We start from the raw sequence: 22,675 nt of genomic DNA on the forward strand, positions 1-22,675 counted from the left end.
GGCGGAAAGCAGCGCAGCGGACGCGCCTCGAGCCGCATGATGCACTGGCGACACCATCGCAAAGTGGACGACTGACGACAATTTATTTACGGTATCTACGTTCAGATTTTTATTTACGGTATTTATGTATTTATCCATCTTATTTACGGTTTTTATGCAATTTGTGAACAGGACGAAAAGGATTAGGATCGCAGGATGGCGTCCGTCCTGCGCGACTTTGAGCTGCTGCTGATGCACAAGCACCGCTTCGCCTTGAGCGACGTGGTGGTGTGCATACACAGCATCCTTCAGGACGTGCAGGACGTGCAGAAGTTGTCCTGCCAAAGCTTTTCCCGTCGCTTGGAGCGGCTCGTGGGGCTCGTGCCTACGTTCCTGGGCGAACAGGAGCTGGCTGCGCTTTTGCAGGCGCTTATAGAGTATTGCAGGTCGGAAGCGACGCCAGATGCGCTGAGAGCGCACACACAGGCACTGGAGGCTGCTGCGCGTCGAAACGCGGCGCTTTGCAGGCTCTTGGCCGAGAAACGAGACGTTAGTGACGACTTTTGCAGCTCAATTGGACGCGTTTTCGTAGCTCACGTGGATTTGCTGCAGCACTTGGCAAAGTTCCTGGACGAGGCGGCGCTGGTCTTGCGCAACTCGCACTCGAAGAGGTTGGCGCAGTACGAGAAGGCCATGGAGCAGCTCACGGCAAGTTTTAAGGCGACGTTGGAAGGTAGACAGGACTGGGAAGATGTCGGTGAAAAGGTGGTGAGACTGAGTGATTGGTGCAGACGAACATTTGCAGATAGCCAAGCAGTTGCGCTTCAGTATCCGAACCATCGAGACGTCCATGTCGACGATGTTGCTCCCGCACTTTGAGATCTGCCGGACGATCACCACTGCGTACGAGTTTGATGCCTTTTCGATACAAATGTTGCAGGTTTTGAGGAATTGAGTGCTGCTTGTGATCAGGAACGCGCAGGTGCAGACTGCGGGGTCTGTGTTTTCAAAAGGGGAGCGCGACCATATCGACACCTTCGTGCGAACTGCTGCAAGGCTGAAAAGTGGAGCTGCCACTTTTCGGAGGTAGGCGGGTTTCAGAATACGAGACTGATGTTTGGATGGATCCTGAGTGCTGCTTTCGGAGTGCAGTGTGCTTCAGGATGCGACCCAGTTCTTGACTCAGCTGGTTTTATTCGAGCGGGCGGCTAGCAAGGTGCTGGGAGACGGTAAATCGATGAAGCGGAAGTTTATTGAGCTCTGACACCCCTGTATTAGGACGCATTCTTGGTCTGCTCCAGTGCCTTGAAATTGCAATTTCGCGAGTCGCTGGATCAAGAATTGTTTCTTGCATACGTTGAAGACTGGAGAGCAAAACGCAAGGCAGTGCAGGTTTGGCACGCGTATACCTTCTTGAAAGTTGCTACGTGTGCATCGTTGTAAAATGTAATACGTCGTTTCGTGGTGTGCTGCAGCTCACTGAGGCAAGCGACGAGTATCAAGCTGCTACAAGTCGATTGAACGCTTTGAAAACTGCGATCGGGCGAGCGCACGAGCTCGTTCAGGATAGGTAAACATTTATGTGTATCAAATCGTGCATTCATATGTGCTGATTAACGATTGAACTCATTCAGTCAAAAGAAGCTGGCATTGGATGACCCGGCACGAGCGTCTCTAGCTCGAGAGGTAAGACAAGTACCTGCGCACGCCCGGTTTCGGATGGATATGCTCTTGCTACTGGATATGCCACTGATGACTACTATCATGGAAGCAGGTGGCTCGCATCTTTCACGACGAAGGGGGAGTGGTAACTCAGATTGACCTGCCTGGATACGAGTGAAGGGTTGTACTTTTATTCGACACACTGGATGCTGGATGTGAATGATCATGTTGAGCTTTTAGATCTAGATGACTTCACTGTTCTTCTGCCGGTGGTGGTGCCTTACAATCGGTCTCGTTGCTGGCGTTGATGTCCTCCATCAGAGTTGCGATGGCTAGGGCGATGCAGTCACTGGTGGCTTGGAATTGCGATAGCCATCGATTGCTATAACTCAAGCACAACTTGGCAAGTCTTTGGGCGTTTGCAGATGAAACATTTGCTGCTTCAAACTCGCGCATGTGCAACTGTTCGACAGCTAGGTTGTTATAGCACACTGCTGCAAGGCAAAGCTTTTGCGCTGAGCCACCACCAGCGCCCCCCTCAGTCGTTTCTTCGAGCTTGTTTTCTTCAATCATCTCGAGAATGCTTGCCATGTATCTCATGGCTTCCGCGTGTTTGATCTGGAATGAAAGCAAGTTTGCGATATGAAGTCGGCATTTGGCGAGGTGAGACCAGCTACTCTGTTTGCTGTGGATCTCGTGAGCTTTGAGGATATATTGGAGCCCCGCGTGTGGCTTGCGGCGTCTGTAGTAATAATGCGCATACGTGTCGTAGAGGTATGCCAAGAGCTCCATCCTCGTTGTGTTATCCACTAGAATGGAGTTGTCGATAAGATGTTCAGCCTGCTTCATAAGCTGCAGTCCGGCCGGGAATTTCTGATAATCAATGCACCGGCTTGCAAACGCGTTGCAAGTCACAACAAGCTGCTTCCATAGCTTGGTCTCAAGCTCGTCAGCACCACGGGCACGAACTAATGCGACCAGGAGCGATTCGAGAGTGGTGATGCACTGAGCAAACTTTTTGTTGGCCTCCAGTTGTCGGACTTCTTCACACAATCGATGGTCACACACGGACGTATTCAAAACACTTGAGTTCGGCTTTCCGGGAGAGCCATTTTGAGGCCGCAGCTTGGTAAACCCTTCAGCTAGAGCACACCAGACAGCTTTTACAGCTCCCGTACCTGCAAACCAGATTGGTCGAGGAACCCGAGGCATGTTGACAATCACTTTACCATCCGCTAGGCGTTGTGACGGCTCCCATGAATAATGAACGGCTGCCGCTGAAGAGGAAATGCGATGAGGTTGTTTCGTATGCTTGAATGCAGAGCTACTTCGAATTGCTGGAAGTGAGCAAGAAGTACCGAGAGACTTTGTTCGATTGTGACCCGACCCGGATTGACTGGAACTTTGGCGGCGGCTCTTCTCGCGACCAGTTGAGCTTTCACCCCGATTCTGCTTGTCGTTCTGCTGCTTGCCAAGACTAGTGCTATTAGCCTTTTCAAGTGCTTTAGCCTTGACAGACGTTGCATAGATTGTCAAAATCTGGCGAGCGAGTTCGTTCTCCCATTCGTTTTCATTGTCGGGAGATTTTGGAGGGGGTTGTAAGAGCTCTAGATCGCAACGAATTATACTTGAATCGATCGTAGACGTGTTGTTCTCACTCGTCTCCAGTTCACTCTCCGTGGGAGTCGAAGTTTTGTCGTCCTCGTCGGTGCCTCGTGCTGGTTCGCCTGAGGGATTTGGCTGATTGCTATCATCCAGAGTCTGGTGTATGCCAGTGTCTTTGTCTGAAGACGTATCGCCAGGATGTTGTTTGATACTACACTGACGTTGACGCAGCTTGTCGACAAAGCTAGTTTTCCCATCCGTCGACGACTGCTGCTTCATTTGTCCAAGGAGAACCTTGGACCTGTCCAGGATTGCGAGCGTTCTCAAGTCGACTTTCGTACGTACAGCATCGAAAGCTGCGTCGATCGGATCGGTAAATTCGGTGTAATCGTCATCAACGATATCCAAACGAGAGCGAGATCGGTTTGCTAGCGCTGGGCTATTGTGATGATGGCGCCGCCGCTTCTCTGACTTTGACCCCTTTCGGCGGGTAACGCGAAGTGGTGAACCAGTTACAGCATGCACTACGTCTTGACTTGAGATCTCGCGTTGCGTATCCGCATTATCATCATCTTCACGGCCTTCATTGTTCACAGAGAACGAGGCGCTTGTTTCACCGCCTTCGTACTCACGTCGACTCAGAATGATTTGTTTTTTCTTGGTAGAACCCTCAGCTGCATTTCCCGTCCGCACAAAGTTTTGTGAGTGTTGAGACCGTGCTTCGTGTGCTGTGTTGCGAACATGTGGGAAATTCAAGCCACTTTCGGCAAGAGAGTGGTGAACAAGTGTATGCAAGTTTTGCTCCAGACGAGCAATGGATGACGAAGTCTTCTCTTTCTTGCTGGTTTTCTTTGTCGAGTGAGAAAGCATATGAGTTGAAGCGAGTACTCCGGATTGTTGGATACTCGTCAAAACTTGCTGAATTATGACGTCTCGCTGCTGCTGAAGGAACGATTCTTGATCTTCTCGCATTTTCTGGACACGATGGAGTATTATCAGCTACACGCAGATCAAGCACGCACGGAGTCCAAGTACTAACCTGAATGACTCGAGTGACCTCTTCAAGGGATAGCATTGGCCCATTAGCAGTCGAGGCGAGGCTACCATCGCTCATGATCGGGTCCAGGTGCTGCAGATATTCAAGTGGCAGCCGATTCCGAGTTGACTATGTGTGACAAAAATACTGTTGATATTTTAGTGCCAAACACTACGGTATGGACGTCTTTAGTTGTTCATACAACGGTTCTCATCAGTCAAACGCAAGGAGCAATGCTGTCGAAGTTGGTTCGAACTTGCACGCCAAGGCACATTCAGTTCAAGTCATGGAGGTGACGTCGTCGGAGAGCGCTTTGCAGTCCATCGGGATCGTCAGCACCGGGCCGTCTCCCGTGTCAGCCACGCTATGGCTGTACGTCGGATTGTACGCAATGATCTGACCCACCGACGAGCCGAACTCATCGGCCAGGTCTTTGTACGTGCCGTACGTGAACTTGTAAGGTTGGAGCGTGCACTGACTCGGGTAGCACGACGGGATCTTGATGAATAGACCCGCGTCCAGCTCAACATCGGCTTGAGAAGCATCGACAATCAGCGCGGTCAGCACGCTATCAAGCGTGATGTTGAACCTCTCGAGCGCAATCGTGCGGTAGGTGTCGTTGCGCTGCGTGTAGTAGAGGTGAGGGCCGCCCATGAGGCAGAAGTTCATGGTGTCAGTGTCCACGACAGTGAAGCAGGAGATGTCATCAGGGTCGCACACTTGAGCGGGGATGATGACTTCCGTGTCTGCAGCGAACGGGATGGTCGGGTCGGACATGCGGTTGGCGCGAGCGACGTCGCAAATACCACGTTGGTTGATCGTAGCGACCTCCGTGACGCTCATGATGGCGCCGGTAGTGTAGGTGGTCTGGGTGGTGTTGAGAGCGCTGGAGTCACAGGATCCACGGGCATCTGCAGCAGCGATGAGGCCGATGGCCGTGAGAGCAAGTGCGGCGCAAGTAGTCGAGACCATTCTGGGCTTGTTGTTGTTCTTGTTGCGGATGGAAGACAGGAAATTGAGGAATGAGCGGTTGCAGGAGACTCGATGTGTGCCGTGGCCAGGTCTTCTGCGGCGTTTTTCAAAGACCTCTTCGTTGGTGGGACATACATACAGCACTTGCACGCCCAGATAGGCTACTGTAGTAATCGTGCAAAGCAACTCGAAGTTGAGCAACGTGTGTGACTGTTGCAACAGCACTTGATTTACGCCGATCGTCTTTGTTGATGGTAATTGGTGCGAAGTTACTGATATCGGTCGCTGATATTGGATACAGCTTGTGCGTTTGCCACCGAACACGGTCCAGGTTGATTGCGTCTGGGGGGATACGATTGAAATCTTCAATACTGAACCGCGCTGCCATCTAAGCGTGTGCAAAGTCAAATAACGATTTGAGACCATGCACGATAATCACGGAATGCGTACGACTTGAACATCAAACGCAGACCGCGTCGTATAAAATGGAGTGCGTCCAGATCGTAAGCATGGTAGCGTTGTGATGATTCCCGATCGCGACGCATCTCAACGTCGTCTCCAGACACAGACGTCCGAGCTGCAACGCTGACATTGCTTGCACCCGGTCAGGTGTGAGTCGTCTAAACTTAACCGGAGTAAAGAGTTACAGGACATCAAACGTTGCTATGCAATGGTTCATCCAGTGTACTACCTGAGTACGAAATCGTCTGATGATAAAGAGAACAAGTTGAAGTAAACATGATGATGAGATGGTGATCCGAACCGGTGGAGGGAAGGTCACCAAGAGGGAACTTGCTCCGTTGTCACAGCATGTGGTTGCACTTTGCATCGTGCAATGCATCCTCGCAGATCCGATCTCTGGGACTATTTGCACCAGGAAACAATGATGTGCATTCGCCCGTCTTGCACTGCAAGCCCCTCCGTCTAATAGCGGGTTTATCATTCACATGGCTCGACTCTTTGTGAGTAAGTGGATTATGAAGTACCCGAAGACTCTAGTGCTTGTTGCCTTCTGGTATCGTACGCACGAAATACTTGTGCATCATCCTGATAAGCTTTGCATGACAGGGACCTTTTCTGTGAACTCGTGAGCTGGTTGAAGTATTTGCGTTGGTAAAACAACTAAAACAACATCAATAACAAGCGGCGGTCCGGGCACCAGGCTTTGTCATTTATAATTGAGGCGCCGAGTTGGTGGGTTAAAGCAAAAGTCGAGGTGAACACGTACTAGCTGCCCAGGTTGATTGGTTTGGCTTGTTTGTTTTAACTGGCTTGGGTAACCTCAGCTAACTCTAATAACGAAGCGATGACCGTTCCAGGAAGGCCGCAGCAGAGCGAGAAGTTCTGCTATTACCCGCAACGTTAGCGAGAGCCATCAAAGCGTATGAGTTGGCGAACTCGCCGAAACAAGCGCTTGGAGCTGCTGGGTCGAACATGACGTCGGATCGGAAAGGAGCTGTTGCGGCGGGGACACCAGCAAAAACAAATCCTGCGTGATGGCGGCTATGATTACACGGTGTAATTTATACACTCGAGCTGGCATGTCAAATTCGGATTCTGTATCGTGTGTGTACCCATCTCAGCAAACAAAGGCAATGAACAAGTATCTTGACGTTTTAGCAAGTGTTTGGCGCTGTGTTACCCGTCGTGCGTGCACATGCTCACCAACAGCAATGGACCGTGGGAATGACCACAAAAACGGCGCCGACTTTGCTGCAAACGCAATTGGCGGCGCCCAGATAAAATATAGAAAAGGTAGCCATGTTGGCGGTCGTAAAGAAACGCTCTTTGTCAACGGAAACTGTCCCACTACCGTAGTAGCCTCTTACTTCGCGAAGTTCGATACGATCATATTACAAAGGTTTATCGGACATCTTCGCACAATTCCACGTCCCATCCTTCAGCTGTAGCATCACCTCTGCAAGGGTATCTATTATTAAGAACCACCAAATTTACATGAGTCACGGTACTTCACCTCAACCGCCGCTCATTAATCTCCGCACAAGTCCATCCGCCTCGTCCTGCTCACTCGCTCCATCATGACGTCCGACTCGCTCGAGCAGGAAATCCTCGCCACCGAGGAAGAATTAGCCAGTATGTTGCTTTCTTCGCCTCTCTTTCGCTCCATCCTCCTCACGTGTTATATCCATTCTCGCAGGCTTCGCGGCCGGCAGCGTCACGTGCATCTCGCCCACGCTGGAGCGCGTGCTGCTCGAGATGCGCCAGACGGGCGTCCCGTGCTACGCCTGGGCGCACCTCAAGGTGCTGCTGCTGGCCAAGTTACAGCTGGCGCTGGACCAGATGGACTCCCCCTCCACCAGCAAGAGCCGCCGCGCCAGCGTCACGCAGCTGCTGCAGACGTTCGAGAGCCCGCCCTTCACGCTGCAGCGGCTCACGGAGATCATCCTGGAGCCGGAGCGCAGCTATCGCAGTCTGCCCAAGCTGCTCAACGCGCTGGAGAAGCTGCTGGCCGTGAGCTCCACCATCCAAGTCGTGGACCCGCGCACGGCCCAGGCCATGGTGCAGCAGTTCCAAGCGGATGCGGCTGAGACTCCCGCCTAGTGCAGAAGGAAACACTTTATCTAAATATGGAGTCAAACCGCTAGACGTTAATACTAGCTTTTGCTCTGGTAGGTGACGGCCAGCATGACCCAAATGGCTTTGGTTTGCTGCGCGTAGACGAAGCAGCGCACTGCGAGTGCAAATTGTGCTGAGCGCGCGTGGAGAGATAAAATGTCGGGGACAAGCGAGTTGCATGTCATAACAGCGAACGCTCCGTCTGGACTTTCGGTCGTGAACAGTACCGGGACCCCTTGAAAAGTGTGACCTTCCTGGACGAAGTTGGACACGCTCTGCTGGAAAAAAGTGTTGTCGATTTGCGTCACGCCGTACAATCGCTCGAGTTCGTACGAGTTGAGCGCTGGCAGCAGGTAGAAACTCAATTCGTCGCTCCAACGAGTTACGAGGCCGTCGGCTCTTCGTCGGGAGGAAATTTCACGTTTCAGCGCCAAAGTCCAATCCTGTTCTACCTGTGGCGCAGAAGCCAAGTCGGGTGGCGTGAGAGCACTTGGAGGTTGACCGAACGGGAGATCGGCAATGAGTCGCTCGTCCATCCGCTTCCAGCAGCTTTCATCGTCAAAATCGAACGAAGACTCGGCGAGTTTGCACGCACGCGGCTGCAAATTCGCAAAGAATTGGCGATGGTTGAACACGCAGTCGATTGCGCAGTAACCGCGCCGTCTTGGCGCGCGGGCGTTGCTTACTGCAAATCTCTCGCCGGTCACTGCCTCCCAAAGCATCACTTCGGCCGAGCTGTTCGCAACATCAGCGTTTGTTGACAGGGTGTTAGGATACAACTTATTAGTTGATTGTGCAAAATTGGAGATTGCTTTACCTGTTGCCTCGCGTGAGCACCCACATGTGGCCAACTTCTGCCGACCGAGTGTCTTCGCGGTCATCAAAGCTGCGTTGCGATCCACGAGCAAAACGCGAAGCGCTTTTACTTGCAGAAATTGTTCCAATGCAGATGTAGGCATCGAGGCCACAGCCCAAAAGCAGCGATCCGAGCAGAAGCTAATCAAGAGCACACCACTTCGTTAGGATAATGATACAGCAGACGTTAGCACGAAAAAACATACTTACGGCGTGGTCTTGTGCATCGCCTTTCCGAAGGGATAATACCGTGGCGATAGATCGCCATGTTTCATCTGTCGCACCCCCAACAAGAGCACTTGACTCGTACGGCAACAAACCAACAAAGCGTGCTGCTTCACTTGGGCTTCTCACTGCAAACGGAACTCGAAGCGGCACAAGAAACTTGCAGACCATGCGGTAGCAACCCTCTTCATCTTCAGCGAACATCTTCACGAGGCGCTGGCGAGACCCAATTTGTGCAAGTAGCTGTGAGTATTCGTCCTCTCCTGCCGCTGGTGATTCTGAACTGTCCGGGGGTCGTCTCTTTACTTCACGCGTCTCACTTCGGTACTCGTCCCACCACTGCTTAGCATACTTGTAGAAGGAGTGGTTGTTCGCATTACGCTGGAGCGCCTCCTTGTTGAGAAATGCCCTCGCTTCATGAGCAATGCTAGCCGTTCGCTTACAATTCAACAGATCAGCACGAATGTCTAGCGAGCCCACCGGAGTTTTCATTCGTCCAGTGAGCTGCACTGGAAAATGCACGAGCGGAAGCGTAGAGCACAAAATGCGCCGCCAATCCAGACGATGCACCGCCAACAGTTCACTCGAGAGCTCTCTCCATTGAGCTCTACCATCAGCATCTCTGTTCAGCAGCTTCTTGGTCAGCTTGATCAAGTCAAGTTGCACCGGTTCCTCAACCAGACAAAGGGCCTCCCAGGGTGACGTCACATCCACGGCGTAAGCTGCCCCAGCTCGCGTGCGACTGGTGCGAGCTCGTGTCTTCTCGACACGAAAACGAAAATGCTCGTCAAACGGCGGATCAACGCAGCATCGGACGTCTCGCGAGCTTTGGCGCTGCTGCTGGAAAGTTGCATTGATTCGGAAGAAAGTCAAGACACTGCCGACAGGGCATTTCGTTTCACCCAAACCAACGTCAGCTTCGTTGCCGCCATCCTGATCGAGCTCAACTAGCTGGTCGACAAATGCCTTCCCTCCAAACAATCGTAAGTAAAGGATCACATCCCGTTCGTTCTCCGATTCAACAATGTCATCAGCATCTCCAGCGTCGATCCCATTGAAAGAGATCGCAGTACCGTGAGGAGGTGCAGCCAGCTCCATTGTTCGAACCGTGGCCAGCAACTGCTGCACTACTTCACTCTCCAGTACATCGCGGATCAACTTGTCTTCTGTTTTATCCTCTCCAAGATCTTCCTCACTGTTGGGCTGATGCTCGCTATCTGCATTTCCTTCGACGGGGTGATTCGCTTTACTTTTCAAGTGTACCAGGTCGCGGATCTGTTCGTAGATGCCTTGCTCATGGAGTTTCGCATCGATTGCGGCTCGCAACGACCGGATCTTCTCCGACGACTGCACTCTGTCAGCCCCGTTGCTCTCGTTCGCCTGCGGTTGTTCATCTTCAGTTAGTGGCTCATCCATATTCGCGTCTTCTTGAAAGTGACGAATAGATCTCCCGACCATTGGCGAGCGGTCGCAAACAAGCTAAGCCACATCGCCATTCTTCTGCTAACAAACGAACATAATGGACCGCAGCGGCGTTGAAGAAATGCCACGCATCGTGGAGCAGCGCTATGATTCCTCCGCCAACTTGGACAAAAGTGGCCCCGACCGTCTGACGCTGATAGAAGAGCGACTAGACCAAGTGCAAGCCGATATGCAGATGACACATCGAATGTTGCGTGATCTCAACTCGTTGGTACACCGCCAAGTTCAGGTGAGGCGAAGCATTTCATGGAGACATGTTGCTAACCACAGCTCCAAGTTACTCATACTGTATTTGTGCTTTCGTAGCTCACAACGTCAAGGAACAAGAACCGGAATCTCAGTGAGAACTGCGCACCTTTAGGCTATAACATGTTCACGAAGGGGCCCCCTCTGGGAATTTTGGGGGGACTTGAAGCGCTGAGACTCGTCCCACCTGAGGCTCCGGAGGTACTACAAGATGCAGTCGATGCCTCCGCAACCGCAAGGCCTATGGACAGAAAGCCTATGGATTCTGCAAAATCGCACAAAGGAAGCAGTGCTCGCGTAGCAGTTGCAGAAGCAGCTTTACCAGGCCAGGAATCTCTTGAACATGGAACGACCCAATTGGATGCGCTGACCGAAACAACGGAAGAGACTGACCCAAAGCCGACACCGCTTCAACGCCGCATAATGAAAATTGTGCAGCTAAGCAAACTACACAAAACTGAGAGTTTGTCCTCAGAAGACGATGATGCAATCTCTCGGCGTTTTTCAGTCAGCTCCATGAACTTGACTCGGAGCACAGGAACAATCAGAAAGAGGAAGAACAACATATTTTCCGAGAAACCCAGCGGAGACGCCAGCGTGTCCCCTGAGGAAATCATTTCTGCCCGCAATCTCGAGGGTGAGGTCAGCCCGTACACGTTACGACACAACTCACAGTACCGAGCCGTTTGGGATACGGTGGTCATGGTGATAATTCTACTCGACATCGTATTCACGCCACTCGCGCTGGGCTTCAACTACAGATCAAAGTTTGTCGATGCGTATAACGTGATGGAGCCCGTGGTCTTCACGATGGATTTCTTCGTGCGGATGTTTTCATCTTATACCAACGAGCACGGGGACCTCATATCGGGTCCCAGACGGACAGCAAAGAATTATCTCATGAGCGGCTGGGCAATACCAGACTTTTTCGGCTGGTTCCCTTTCGAAGCGTTTGCGAGTTTTGACCACCATGATGCGGTGGGCTTTCTGAAGATCATTCGCCTGACTAAAGTGAGCAATCTGGCTTACAGGATCCACTCAGCCAGGAAAGCAGGGTTTGTACGCTTCGTGCTGCTGCTAGCTTTAGTACTCGTAATTGCGCACTTGCTAACCTGCTATTGGAGCTACGTGGCGGTGGAGTGGCGATCGCATCTGGAAGAGGGCGTTTTCATGCCAAAAACACGGTTCGAGGAGTACAGCCTCTGCTGGTCGCTGATAATCGGATGTGTGAATGCCAGTCCTCCCGTGATGTACTCGCCAATCGAGTTGATCTCAGTCGCTTGCTTCATGCTGATTGGCAACATACTCCAAGCTAGCGTGTTCGGTGCAGTTGCTGCACTGATTGCATCCTTCGACGAGAGTGAAGCGGCGTACAGCAAGAAAATCATCACAACATCGGAGCGTTGTCGCTTCCTCGGCATCCCCGACGATCTTGCTAAACGTATTCGCGGCTACTACGAGAACCTGTGGCGCGAAACAAAGAGTATCAGTGGCGATGCTGATGCTTTTATCAATGAACTATCACCGGCACTCATCTGCGAGATCAAGTTTCAGCTCTACCGAGATATGATCCGACGAATTCCCTTCCTGTCAGCGAAAACATTGGCTCCAGCCGTCATTGAGGTCCTCATTCTGCATCTACGGACAGTTATCTACATGCAGGACGATGTGCTGATTCGACAAGGTGAATTCGGGGACTGGATGGGGTTTATCGGCTCGAAAGGCTCTGTTGGGGTGCTGGATCCGAACTCTAAAGCCATTAAGATCATCTGCATCCTTCGCAAGGGCGATTACTTCGGTGAAATGGCGCTACTACAGCACACCAAGCGGTCGGCAACAACTGTAGCGCTCACGTGGGTGCAAATTCATGTACTGTGCCGCCAGGACCTAGATTACGTGAAAGAGCTGTACCCAACGCAGGCCCAGATTCTCGAAAGCGAGATCACTAAGTACAAGCATATGCAATCTGAAGTTGAGCGTTGGTAGTAATTTGACTTTATCATTTTCCTGGGCAACCATCTCAGAGAATACTTTGGTTGGATCCACACGTCAAGTTCAATAGAAAACTCGGACATTGGTTCCCATCGTCCAAATAGACCTTCATGGATAGAGGTCTGCTATTCCTGGGGCTTCAAGTCCATTTTCATCTTTGCTAGGGTGGTTTCGCTTCCTTTGCAGTTGGAGTGTATTCGCACTGGAACTCCTCCTCATTACGTTCGGCCAGGTGTCGAATTGCGCTATGGAGCTGGAGAAAGGACCAGCACTGCCTCAATTCGTGGAGCAAGAACTGCGATATGGTTCATCTGCGTCAATGTCACCGAGCCAAGCTAGCGATCGCTGTGATTCAGGCAAACCAGGGAATTTAGATGAGCGGTTAGACCAGATGCAGGCTGAAATTCGCGCCACGCATCGGATGATGCGTGACTTGAGTGTACTCGTGCACCGCCAACTGAAGGTGAGCTTGGAGTGGTGCTGTTCTAATGACATTTTGCTTAATTTTGTTACGTTTCGTTGTAGTCGAGTGCACCCATGAACAAGAACCGAAGTCTTAGTGAAACGATCTCTCCCTCTACCTTCCAAGTAGTGACTTCAAGCTTGTCGCTCTCGCCAATGGCAACTACTACCGGCAGTAGTGGATTTGCTCCAGCTTCTCTGCTTCCGTCGGATCCTCCGAAGGCAGCCGATCCAACGCCAGGATCTCGTACCGAAACAAGAGCAGCAACCGCTTCCGAAGCACAGTGCAGTCGTGTAGATACGATGCCGGGTGCTGTCGGTGGGGATCCGACATCTCCGCCAGAGCCGCCTCAAAGCCCGACATTGAAAAAGAAAAGCCTCGGTCTTGCGGTTCTGAATGCTGAATTTGCTGCCTTGAGACGGTCGCTTATCCGAGGACCTGAAAGTCGGAGGAGCAAACCAGATGCTTCAAAAGAGGCTTCTGAAGCTGTTGGGGCAGTACTACGTGGTGGTGCTAACAAGGTTTCACCTCCAATGCAACCGAGTCAGGTTCCGGAGAATGAACCACCCGTCATCAATGATCAGGAAATGAAAGTGTCACGGCGATACTCCGGTGCAGTTAATTTCATCAAGCCGGTGGGCCCCTCGAGAAATCGACTGAAGAGTATGTTTCTAATGACACAACGCGCAGATGCTACGGTATCACCGGAAGAGATTTTGTCAGCGCGAAACCTCGACGGCGAAGTGGGTCGATTCACACTTCGTCACGATTCAACTTATCGCTACGCTTGGGACCTGCTAATCATGGCGATGATCCTTCTCGATGTCATCTTCACGCCGCTTTCGCTAGGTTTCAACTACATGCCAGGATTCCTGGCGGGGCTCAATATTGTTGGAACGATCCTTTTCGTAATCGACTTCGTTGTGCACATTTTCTCATCCTACACAGATGAACGTGGTGACCTCATATCGGGACCAAAGCGAACTGCGATGAACTACCTTTGGAGTGGTTGGGCGATACCAGACTTTCTCAGCTGGTTCCCGTTCGAACTACTTGCCAGCAAAGGCCGAGTTCTCAGTTTTACCAAAATCTTTCGACTCGCTAAAGTGAGCCAAATCGCGCGAAAGTTTAACTCTGCCAAGAAAGCAGGCATCCTGAGATTCATCTTGCTGCTTGGAATCGTATTGACGGTTGTGCATCTTCTAGCCTGTTACTGGAGCTGGGTGGCTCGCGGCTGGCGATCGCATCTAGAAGACAACACGTTTGTACCGCAGTCGCTGTTCGACGAGTATGCACTGTGTTGGTCATTGATTGTCGGATGCCTAAATGCAAGCCCTCCTCCGATGTTCACCGCTGTCGAACAAATATCCGTGGCTTGCTTTATGCTTACAGGCAACATTCTTCAAGCCAGCGTGTTTGGTTCGGTCGCTGTGCTGATCTCATCGTTTGATGAAGATGAAACAGCATACAACAAGAAAATTATCGCAACATCGGAGCGCTGTCGGTTCTTAGGTATCCCCGATGACCTAGCCAAGCGTATCCGGGGCTACTATGAAAATCTCTGGCGCGAGACGAAGACTGTGAGCAGTGATGCCGACGCCTTCATCAACGAGCTCTCACCAGCGCTTATCTGTGAGGTGAAGTTCCAACTCTACCGCGATATGCTTAAGCAGATTCCCTTCCTCTCTGCAAAGACGCTCGCTCCAGCAGTGATCGAGATGCTCATTTTGCACCTACGCACAGTTATCTACATGCAAGACGATGTGCTCATTCGCAAGGGTGAATTTGGCGACTGGATGGGGTTTATCGGCTCGAAAGGATCCGTAGGTGTTCTGGACCCCAGTTGTGAAACGCGGAAGATAATTCGCATTCTCCGCAAGGGCGATTACTTTGGTGAGATGGCACTGTTGCAGCGTGCCAAACGATCCACCACCGCAGTCGCGCTAACGTGGGTTCAGATTCACGTTCTCTGTCGCAACGATCTTGACAGCGTCAAGGAGCAGTACCCGACGCAAACGGAGATCCTCGAACGGGAAATCAACAAGTACATGCAGTCGAAGGTTCGCTACAAGTAGATGCAGATGTAACCCATTTAATTGAAATGTGTTTTCTCGCTGCAGTACTCGTTGCTGGATACCAGCCAACTATTTTCGCTTGCCTACCCTCAACTCGCAGAGAAAACCCCGTCATTGTAGAAATAGGTTTCGCCGTTGTTCACATCGCCAACCGCTACGCTGTCAACGCTGCCACTGTTAGTTTAGCATCATGGAGCACTCCTTTCCTGATGAGCTGTCGCGAATTATAGAGCAACGATATGAGTCTTTCCCACCACTTCAAAGTAATGGTTTCATCACACAGGATCAATACCGACGACTTGAAGAACGCCTTGACCAGATGCAGTCTGACATCCAAACATCGCACCGAATGCTGCGTGATCTGAGCACAATGGTCCATCGCCAACTTCAGGTTCGATCTCGGTCACAGAGTCGTATTAGCACGTTTAATGAACAGTGACTTTTTGCTTTTCAGATGACGGTGTTGAGAAACAAGAACCGAAGTTACAGTGAGAATAGCCCACCTTCAAGCTATCACATTTTAGGCAAGGACATTCCTACCAGAAGTTTGTCAGGGCTGAATCCGTTGACGCTCGTTTCTCATGCCCCCCCGGAAGTGATGAAAACAACAACGATGCCCCATCGCACAGCAGCAGGCCCTCGCACAGCTTCTCTCGTGGAGAAGAAGAAAGCAAGTCTTCCTCTTGCTATACCGGACGCTACGCTGTCTGCCCAATGGTTGTCCAAAATCGAAACGAACAAGCCCCATACGCCGACGAAAAAGGTCAAAGTGCCTTCAAGAGGATGGATGCCATTATCAAAACGCGTGACGAAAATCATACCTTTGAGTAGAGCGCACAAACCGACCGACGCAATTTCATCCGATGACGAAGCCGTTAGTCGTCGCTTCTCCGTCAGCTCCATTAACTTGGCCAAGTCTCAGAGTGTGACTCTTCTGCAGATGAAAGATGGGGAACCAAGTGTATCCCCAGAAGAGATTTTATCCGCGCGAAAGCTTCAGGGTGAAGTGAGCCGATACACACTACGTCACGACTCGTTCTACCGCAGTGTTTGGGATCTACTCGTCATTGCGATGATTTTACTCGATCTTATATTCACACCGCTTTCATTGGGTTTCAAGTATCGCTCAGCCTTTCTCAAGGTTTATAATGTCTTCGAGCCCGTGGTATTTGTCATTGATTTCTTCGTGCGGATGTTTTCCTCTTACATCGATGAGCATGGGAACCTCATCTCGGGGCCGAAGCGAACTGTGATCAATTATCTGGCCAGTGGTTGGGCGGTGCCAGACTTTTTGAGTTGGTTCCCGTTCGAGTTGCTTGGGGATTCCAGCCACAACGATGCTATCAGCTTTTTGAAGATCTTCCGCCTGGCGAAAGTAAGCCACCTTGCACACAGACTCCATTCCGCAAGAAAGGCTGGTATCGTGCGCTTCTTGTTGCTTCTTGGTCTGGTGATCACGATTGCACACTTGTTGACGTGTTACTGGAGCTGGGTAGCAACGGATTGGCGATCGCACCTACACGAAGGCGTATTCGTTCCGACGTCACTGTTTGATGAGTACAGCCTCTGCTGGTCGCTGATAATCGGATGTGTGAATGCCAGTCCTCCCGTGATGTACTCGCCAATCGAGTTGATCTCAGTCGCTTGCTTCATGCTGATTGGCAACATACTCCAAGCTAGCGTGTTCGGTGCAGTTGCTGCACTGATTGCATCCTTCGACGAGAGTGAAGCGGCGTACAGCAAGAAAATCATCACAACATCGGAGCGTTGTCGCTTCCTCGGCATCCCCGACGATCTTGCTAAACGTATTCGCGGCTACTACGAGAACCTGTGGCGCGAAACAAAGAGTATCAGTGGCGATGCTGATGCTTTTATCAATGAACTATCACCGGCACTCATCTGCGAGATCAAGTTTCAGCTCTACCGAGATATGATCCGACGAATTCCCTTCCTGTCAGCGAAAACATTGGCTCCAGCCGTCATTGAGGTCCTCATTCTGCATCTACGGACAGTTATCTACATGCAGGACGATGTGCTGATTCGACAAGGTGAATTCGGGGACTGGATGGGGTTTATCGGCTCGAAAGGCTCTGTTGGGGTGCTGGATCCGAACTCTAAAGCCATTAAGATCATCTGCATCCTTCGCAAGGGCGATTACTTCGGTGAAATGGCGCTACTACAGCACACCAAGCGGTCGGCAACAACTGTAGCGCTCACGTGGGTGCAAATTCATGTACTGTGCCGCCAAGACCTAGATTACGTGAAAGAGCTGTACCCAACGCAGGCCCAGATTCTCGAAAGCGAGATCACTAAGTACAAGCATATGCAATCTGGGGTAGAGCGGTGCTTGATGTAGTTTATTTTTCTGTTTGCGTTTAATATTGGAAAACTCGCATCCAGTTCCAGTGTCATAAAATAAAAACCTGTTAGCTTTATGTGTGGACAGCAATGGTGGATTTAGAGTTTAATGATGAACATACGGACTGAGCTATCACTGCTTGCTGCGGCAAGAGTATACTCATCTTCACTTGTAGCAGAACCCCATGCCAATCGTAAAATTGCGGCTGATGGAGAGAGCTCCCATGCAACGTCACCCACTTGCGTACACGTCACTTCAGCGGCATTCTCGCTGGACTGTGAGACATTGAAGAATCGGATAGCTCCGGTCTCGAGACCCACGGCCAAAACATATACGGGGCCAGCAATAGCTTCGTGTTGCTTTGGGGAAAAGGCTACTGCAGTGACAGCAGCATCGACTGAAACCGAGTCGCAGGCTCGACCCCACTTGCCACTTTTTTTACTCCAAAGAGAAAAGGACTGATCTCTCGATCCTAAAGCAAACATACTCGAGTCTGGAGACCAGGAGCAGCTCCAAATAATACGCCGGTGCGCTTTCACATGCTCCACGAGTGCAAATTTCTTATCCGAGCTTTGCTGTCGCTGGTACAAACAGAACTGCCGGTCTCTGGACACAGACAGCAAAAACTGGTCATTCGGAGAAAACTCCAACTGCACCACAGAGCTCTTGTGACCCTCTAGAGGCTCTTGCGCTTCGCTCCAATCTGAAGTATTCCACAAGCGCACCGCCGCATATCGCTCCTCCCGAGACTTGCAGGCGGACGCGATCAAATCACCCGAGTGTGACGAAGTCACACACAGCATCTCGTTTCCATGGCCGTAAAGCTTGCGCTGTTCTGGCCAAAGCGTCTTGCGACCCAGTCTATCTCCAACCGGCAATGATAAAGAGTCCTTTAGGTTGGCATATCCATTGCTGCTTTCTGAAGCACCAGTTGGTTCTTCCTCTTCTGCCGACTTGTTCGTAAGACTCAGCTCTGGAAGGTATGCATGCTGTACCGTGCGGATTTGTGGATCAGCAACAACTTCGTCACCACCGCTAGATGGGTTTAATTGACCAATCAATTGTTTTACTTCATCAGGAGCTTCGAACACACGCAAAATCTTTTCGTCCGCACCGCTCACAAACTGGTCGTGGTGTGTTCCGAGGACAAAACACGCACAGTTGATGTCATATCCGTGCACTTGCGCTCTTGAAATTTCGTACCATCCCGTTGTTGACTTAGACTTGCTTTTCGACAGCTTTGAGGGTGCCAGAACACGTGCAGTCTGATCCAAAGATACAGACACCAAGTAGTCACCGCGTGGTGACCATGAAAGATCGGTGACTTCAGCGCAGTGCCCGCTTACTGAAATGGCTGGTTGGAACAGTTTCGACGGCGCTGGCTGTTGCTCCCACCGCTCCAGTTGTCCGCCAAAGTTTAGCGACACGAGATTCAGGCGGTCGCCACGGGCAGGTAACACGCCACCCGACAGCAACCCATTCCCTCCCATTTCACCGACGCGAAGTGACGGAGTCCACGAACCACGTGCGTCTGTTGGCTTCGTCCACACAATGAGCGTGTTGTCCATCGAAGACGAAAGCAGAGCAGGCTCGCAGGCGCCAACACTATCCCCGGTTGGCAACTGCGTCCACTGCACAGACGTGACCCAATCTTCATGGCCGAGAAGCAAAGCATCAAAACTCACAATGTACGTCATCTGTTCACCAACAGCAAGGTACCCGTCCTTCACCTCACCAGACGAACCGGGCGTGTCGATCTTCGAGCGAGCAGTGATTTTCCACAGTCGAATGCGTTGATCCTGCGACGCCGATGCCAACAGCACAACGCTCACACCTTCCTTCCTCTCTAGTTGTTGAAACGCGAGACTTCGGATCCAGCCTCGATGGCCTTCCAGCTCCAACAACGGCGTCAGGGTATCTTCTCCCCCCGCCACTTCAAACAGATGCACCTTGGCGTCCACTCCCCCCGCCGCCACCAGAACACTCTCCTCTCCTTGCCCATCCTCACTCACCATCACCATCGCCTCCACCGCTTCCATGATGCTCTTAACGCCGAGATCCAGTCGACTCATCAGCGTCACCTCCCCACCCTCTGTTGCCTCTGCAAACGCCACCAACGTCCCATCGGAGAACGCCACGACGTACAGTCGACGTCTCTTGGTCTCTGCAATTGCCACAGCAGCTACCGCCACTTGCGGTAGCTTGTGGCACTCATCCGAGATCTTTTCCACCTTCCAGGCACCTGTCGACGTCTTTTTCCAAAGGAATACGCACCCCTCCGAGTCTCCCGCGAGCACTTGGGGCTCCGACTGCGCATCCATTTGCAGTCGAACGCTCGTGAGTCTTGAGGAGTCCGTCACCGCCGCCTCCTGATGCTTCAGCGTCTCCGAAATGGTCAGCGGGACGCCATTCGACTCCTTGTCATGGGTGCAACGCAGCACACACACCACGTTCTGCGCTGCAAACGCGGCACTGTAGTTGCAACACATAGAGCCACTTGACAAACCATGAACGGGCACTGACAGCGCATTGCTGGCGGCGTTGCAGCCCACAGCCACGTGCTCCAAGGACGCCTCGACCGTCTCCATCAATCCAATTTTTAGTCCCTCGGACTAGTTTTTGGTCCACTCAAATCGTCTCAAATAAAAAGCGATATAGTCTGAGTCAGGTCTGAATAGTTTTAGTCTACGCAAATCGTCGCAAATCAGGAAAAAACGATAATGGACGAGCCGAATAGATCCGTGGCGTTGGCGGCCGTAGAGACGGCCGTGTCGACGGCGCTGGCGGCGGTTGTGCACGCAGCCGAGTCGTCTACCGATGAGTCCACGCAGCGTGCAGTGAAACGCCGTCGCCTGTCGCTCTTTCCGCTGGAAATGGACGACGCCAAATTCCGCGCAACTTTCGGCATGCGGCGCAACTCGTTCGACTGGATCTGCGCCTTCCTGGGCCACCAGTGGCTGCAAACGCATCGTCCCATTGGTGCAAACTCTCGATTCCAGCTGCGGGACCGCGTGGCAATTGCAGTTTTTTATTTGACGCACTGTACGACGCTGGAAGAGGCAGCGGAGACCTTCGACACGACGTCGAAAGCTGCGGGGCGGTACTTGTGGCAGGTGATGACCGTCCTGCTGTCGGATAACGTCAAGACCCAGTACTTCAACTTCCCCACGTCGGAGGAGCACTGGAGTCAACTCAGTGACGAGTTTCAAGCCATTTGCGGCTACCCGAACTGCTGCTTGGCCGTCGGAGGGATGTTGGTGGAGATTGAGCGCCCCCGACACTGGGAAGGGTGGTACTGTGGCAGACACTTCCCGGCTGAGAACGTGCAACTCGTGGTAGACGCCCAGTGTCGAGTGAGGTCCATGGACGTCCGACCGGGTGGGATCACGGACAGGGAGACGCTCAGGTACTCGCGGTTCGGAAGGAACTTGGCCGAGATTGTCCCGGAAGGGAAGCACATTGTCGGCCATGCAGGATACCCGCTGTCAAAGCACGTTGTGGTACCTTACCCAGTCACTACAGACATGTCGGCGGCTGAAATGCTGTTTAACAGTCTGCAGTCGACGACACAACGCGCGGTGAAACGGACGGGCGAGATGATCAAGAAACGCTTTCGGATCCTGCAGTCGCCGCTGAGACAGAGGACGGAGGATGGAGACGCTGCGACGACGCAGATGGCTCAGATTATATCTACTGCCATCGTTCTGCATAATGTCCTCGTGGATCTGAATGACCTCGTTGAGGTCGACTCCTCGTTGGAGGACGACACGGACGAGGAAGACATGGACGAAGACTCGGACACGGAAGACTCCGATATGGACGAAAGCATGGAAGACGACGCTGCGGCTCAGCGCGATCGGATCAAAGAGTTTCTGTACGTAAACCGAGACCACATTGTGAACCAATTTGGTTGACGCAGAGCTGCGTGTGTTAGATGTTTTGAAGCGTATTTCCGTTGACGACCTTCAAGTATGTCATTCTAAACAGTCGAATGGACTGAATGTCTCGTAGTGACTTCAGAGCAGGGGCATCAACCCATTCGAACGGAGCATTTAAACATGCCGAAAACCGTTCTGTCCTGGTCCCAAGCCTATGTGCGGCGTCGTTCCCGGAAGATATTTAGATAATAATGGCTGCTACGTTTAAGCGCACTGTGGAGCCACAGCATCTTTCTGACTTGGCAGGGACTCTAGTTGTGTCTTGATTCGGGCGTTTGATGCCGTTTCCTGTGTTGATGCTGGAGTACTGGTGCTTGCAGCAGCTACCATTCCGCTATAATACTAGATCTAGCGACGGTGGAAGGCTAACATCGGAGTATGAATTTGTCTGTGGATGTTGATCACTTCAACAGTGATTTTCGATGACCTCATAAAATCCCTATCACAGAGTTGTCTACCACAAACTCGTAGATTGCTATTTTACTCGGATGCGGCCCCACTGCATCGATTTTTTTGTGACACTATTTGTGTGCTTTCATCGGCTCCACTGAAAATCCTTCAAGGAAAAGGTATACTTTCGTTCCAGCCGTATTCAACAATTTGGTCTTCTCGTGTTCTCGCCTCTGATAAACTTGTCAGGCTCACACCAGCAAAAATGTGCTACTCGTGGAAATGCCGCCCAAGGCCGTTTCGCGGTGCCCACAATAGCAGGCGTCGCCACGACTTGCCCGTGTTTCGATGCAATTACCTGAAGGTTGAGGGAGTGTAGATGCCATTGAACGTCGTCGTCCCTGACGGGTTCGCTGGGTCTAAGGCTCATGTGACTCGATCTCGAGTATCGCGCCTTTTCGAGCGAGTGTGGCAACTCTGGTATCTTACCAAAATCTCTCGACGTGGTCATTACTCAAATGCAAGAACAGAAGTGCTCAACGCCTATTGCCAGCGCGCATCACTATCAAGGGCTGTGCTAGTTTGTGCGGTTACACCACTCCCTGCTCTGCTGCTCGCAATTATCCTGGAAATTGTACCATTACAGAATCCAACCGAAGGGTGGGAGGCAAACTACGGCACATGGATTCGACTATGTGGTTTCATTACTTCAGCGAGCCTCGGATCATTATATCAAATTCACGATACAACGCCGGAGCTATCGCACAATAACATTTTTTGTATCGGAATTGGAACTGGGTGCGGAGTCACTCTCACGAT

At 51.6% G+C, this 22,675-nt stretch overlaps 9 protein-coding genes across 9 annotated transcripts; 6 read left to right on the forward strand and 3 right to left on the reverse strand.

Moving 5' to 3' along the window:
- Window positions 1–195: 195 nt before the first annotated feature.
- On the forward strand, window positions 196–1,819 carry KRP23_2093 (uncharacterized protein; the record flags this gene model as incomplete). Its single annotated transcript, XM_067886781.1, has 9 exons — window positions 196–528; window positions 592–712; window positions 771–882; window positions 952–1,065; window positions 1,132–1,195; window positions 1,258–1,371; window positions 1,455–1,549; window positions 1,614–1,665; window positions 1,754–1,819. 9 exons carry the CDS (start codon window positions 196–198, stop codon window positions 1,817–1,819), a joined length of 1,071 nt encoding a protein of 356 aa, XP_067749431.1.
- A 2,742-nt stretch (window positions 1,820–4,561) lies between these two features.
- On the reverse strand, window positions 4,562–5,254 carry KRP23_2094 (uncharacterized protein; the record flags this gene model as incomplete). The annotated part of the gene is made up of 1 exon (XM_067886782.1): window positions 4,562–5,254. One exon carries the CDS (start codon window positions 5,252–5,254, stop codon window positions 4,562–4,564), a length of 693 nt encoding a protein of 230 aa, XP_067749432.1.
- A 2,039-nt stretch (window positions 5,255–7,293) lies between these two features.
- KRP23_2095 (Serine/threonine-protein phosphatase 4 regulatory subunit 2-A) lies at window positions 7,294–7,816 on the forward strand (the record flags this gene model as incomplete). Its single annotated transcript, XM_067886783.1, has 2 exons — window positions 7,294–7,348; window positions 7,413–7,816. The coding sequence occupies 2 exons, from the start codon at window positions 7,294–7,296 to the stop codon at window positions 7,814–7,816; spliced, it is 459 nt and encodes a 152-aa protein (XP_067749433.1).
- A 53-nt stretch (window positions 7,817–7,869) lies between these two features.
- Window positions 7,870–10,327, reverse strand: KRP23_2096 (Centrosomal protein of 76 kDa; the record flags this gene model as incomplete). Its single annotated transcript, XM_067886784.1, has 3 exons — window positions 7,870–8,566; window positions 8,649–8,827; window positions 8,897–10,327. The coding sequence occupies 3 exons, from the start codon at window positions 10,325–10,327 to the stop codon at window positions 7,870–7,872; spliced, it is 2,307 nt and encodes a 768-aa protein (XP_067749434.1).
- A 103-nt stretch (window positions 10,328–10,430) lies between these two features.
- On the forward strand, window positions 10,431–12,625 carry KRP23_2097 (Potassium voltage-gated channel subfamily H member 6; the record flags this gene model as incomplete). The annotated part of the gene is made up of 2 exons (XM_067886785.1): window positions 10,431–10,622; window positions 10,700–12,625. 2 exons carry the CDS (start codon window positions 10,431–10,433, stop codon window positions 12,623–12,625), a joined length of 2,118 nt encoding a protein of 705 aa, XP_067749435.1.
- Window positions 12,626–12,878: 253 nt separating this feature from the next.
- Window positions 12,879–15,169, forward strand: KRP23_2098 (Potassium voltage-gated channel subfamily H member 2; the record flags this gene model as incomplete). The annotated part of the gene is made up of 2 exons (XM_067886786.1): window positions 12,879–13,094; window positions 13,157–15,169. The coding sequence occupies 2 exons, from the start codon at window positions 12,879–12,881 to the stop codon at window positions 15,167–15,169; spliced, it is 2,229 nt and encodes a 742-aa protein (XP_067749436.1).
- A 1,651-nt stretch (window positions 15,170–16,820) lies between these two features.
- On the forward strand, window positions 16,821–17,525 carry KRP23_2099 (Potassium voltage-gated channel subfamily H member 6; the record flags this gene model as incomplete). The annotated part of the gene is made up of 1 exon (XM_067886787.1): window positions 16,821–17,525. The coding sequence occupies one exon, from the start codon at window positions 16,821–16,823 to the stop codon at window positions 17,523–17,525; it is 705 nt and encodes a 234-aa protein (XP_067749437.1).
- Window positions 17,526–17,626: 101 nt separating this feature from the next.
- KRP23_2100 (Elongator complex protein 2) lies at window positions 17,627–20,116 on the reverse strand (the record flags this gene model as incomplete). Its single annotated transcript, XM_067886789.1, has 1 exon — window positions 17,627–20,116. The coding sequence occupies one exon, from the start codon at window positions 20,114–20,116 to the stop codon at window positions 17,627–17,629; it is 2,490 nt and encodes an 829-aa protein (XP_067749438.1).
- A 132-nt stretch (window positions 20,117–20,248) lies between these two features.
- KRP23_2101 (Protein ALP1-like) lies at window positions 20,249–21,442 on the forward strand (the record flags this gene model as incomplete). Its single annotated transcript, XM_067886790.1, has 1 exon — window positions 20,249–21,442. One exon carries the CDS (start codon window positions 20,249–20,251, stop codon window positions 21,440–21,442), a length of 1,194 nt encoding a protein of 397 aa, XP_067749439.1.
- Between the last annotated feature and the right edge of the window lie 1,233 nt (window positions 21,443–22,675).

This window comes from Phytophthora ramorum, assembly GCF_020800215.1.
Source record: "Phytophthora ramorum isolate Pr-102 chromosome Unknown Phyram_PR-102_s0002, whole genome shotgun sequence".
Lineage (NCBI taxonomy): Eukaryota > Oomycota > Peronosporomycetes > Peronosporales > Peronosporaceae > Phytophthora > Phytophthora ramorum.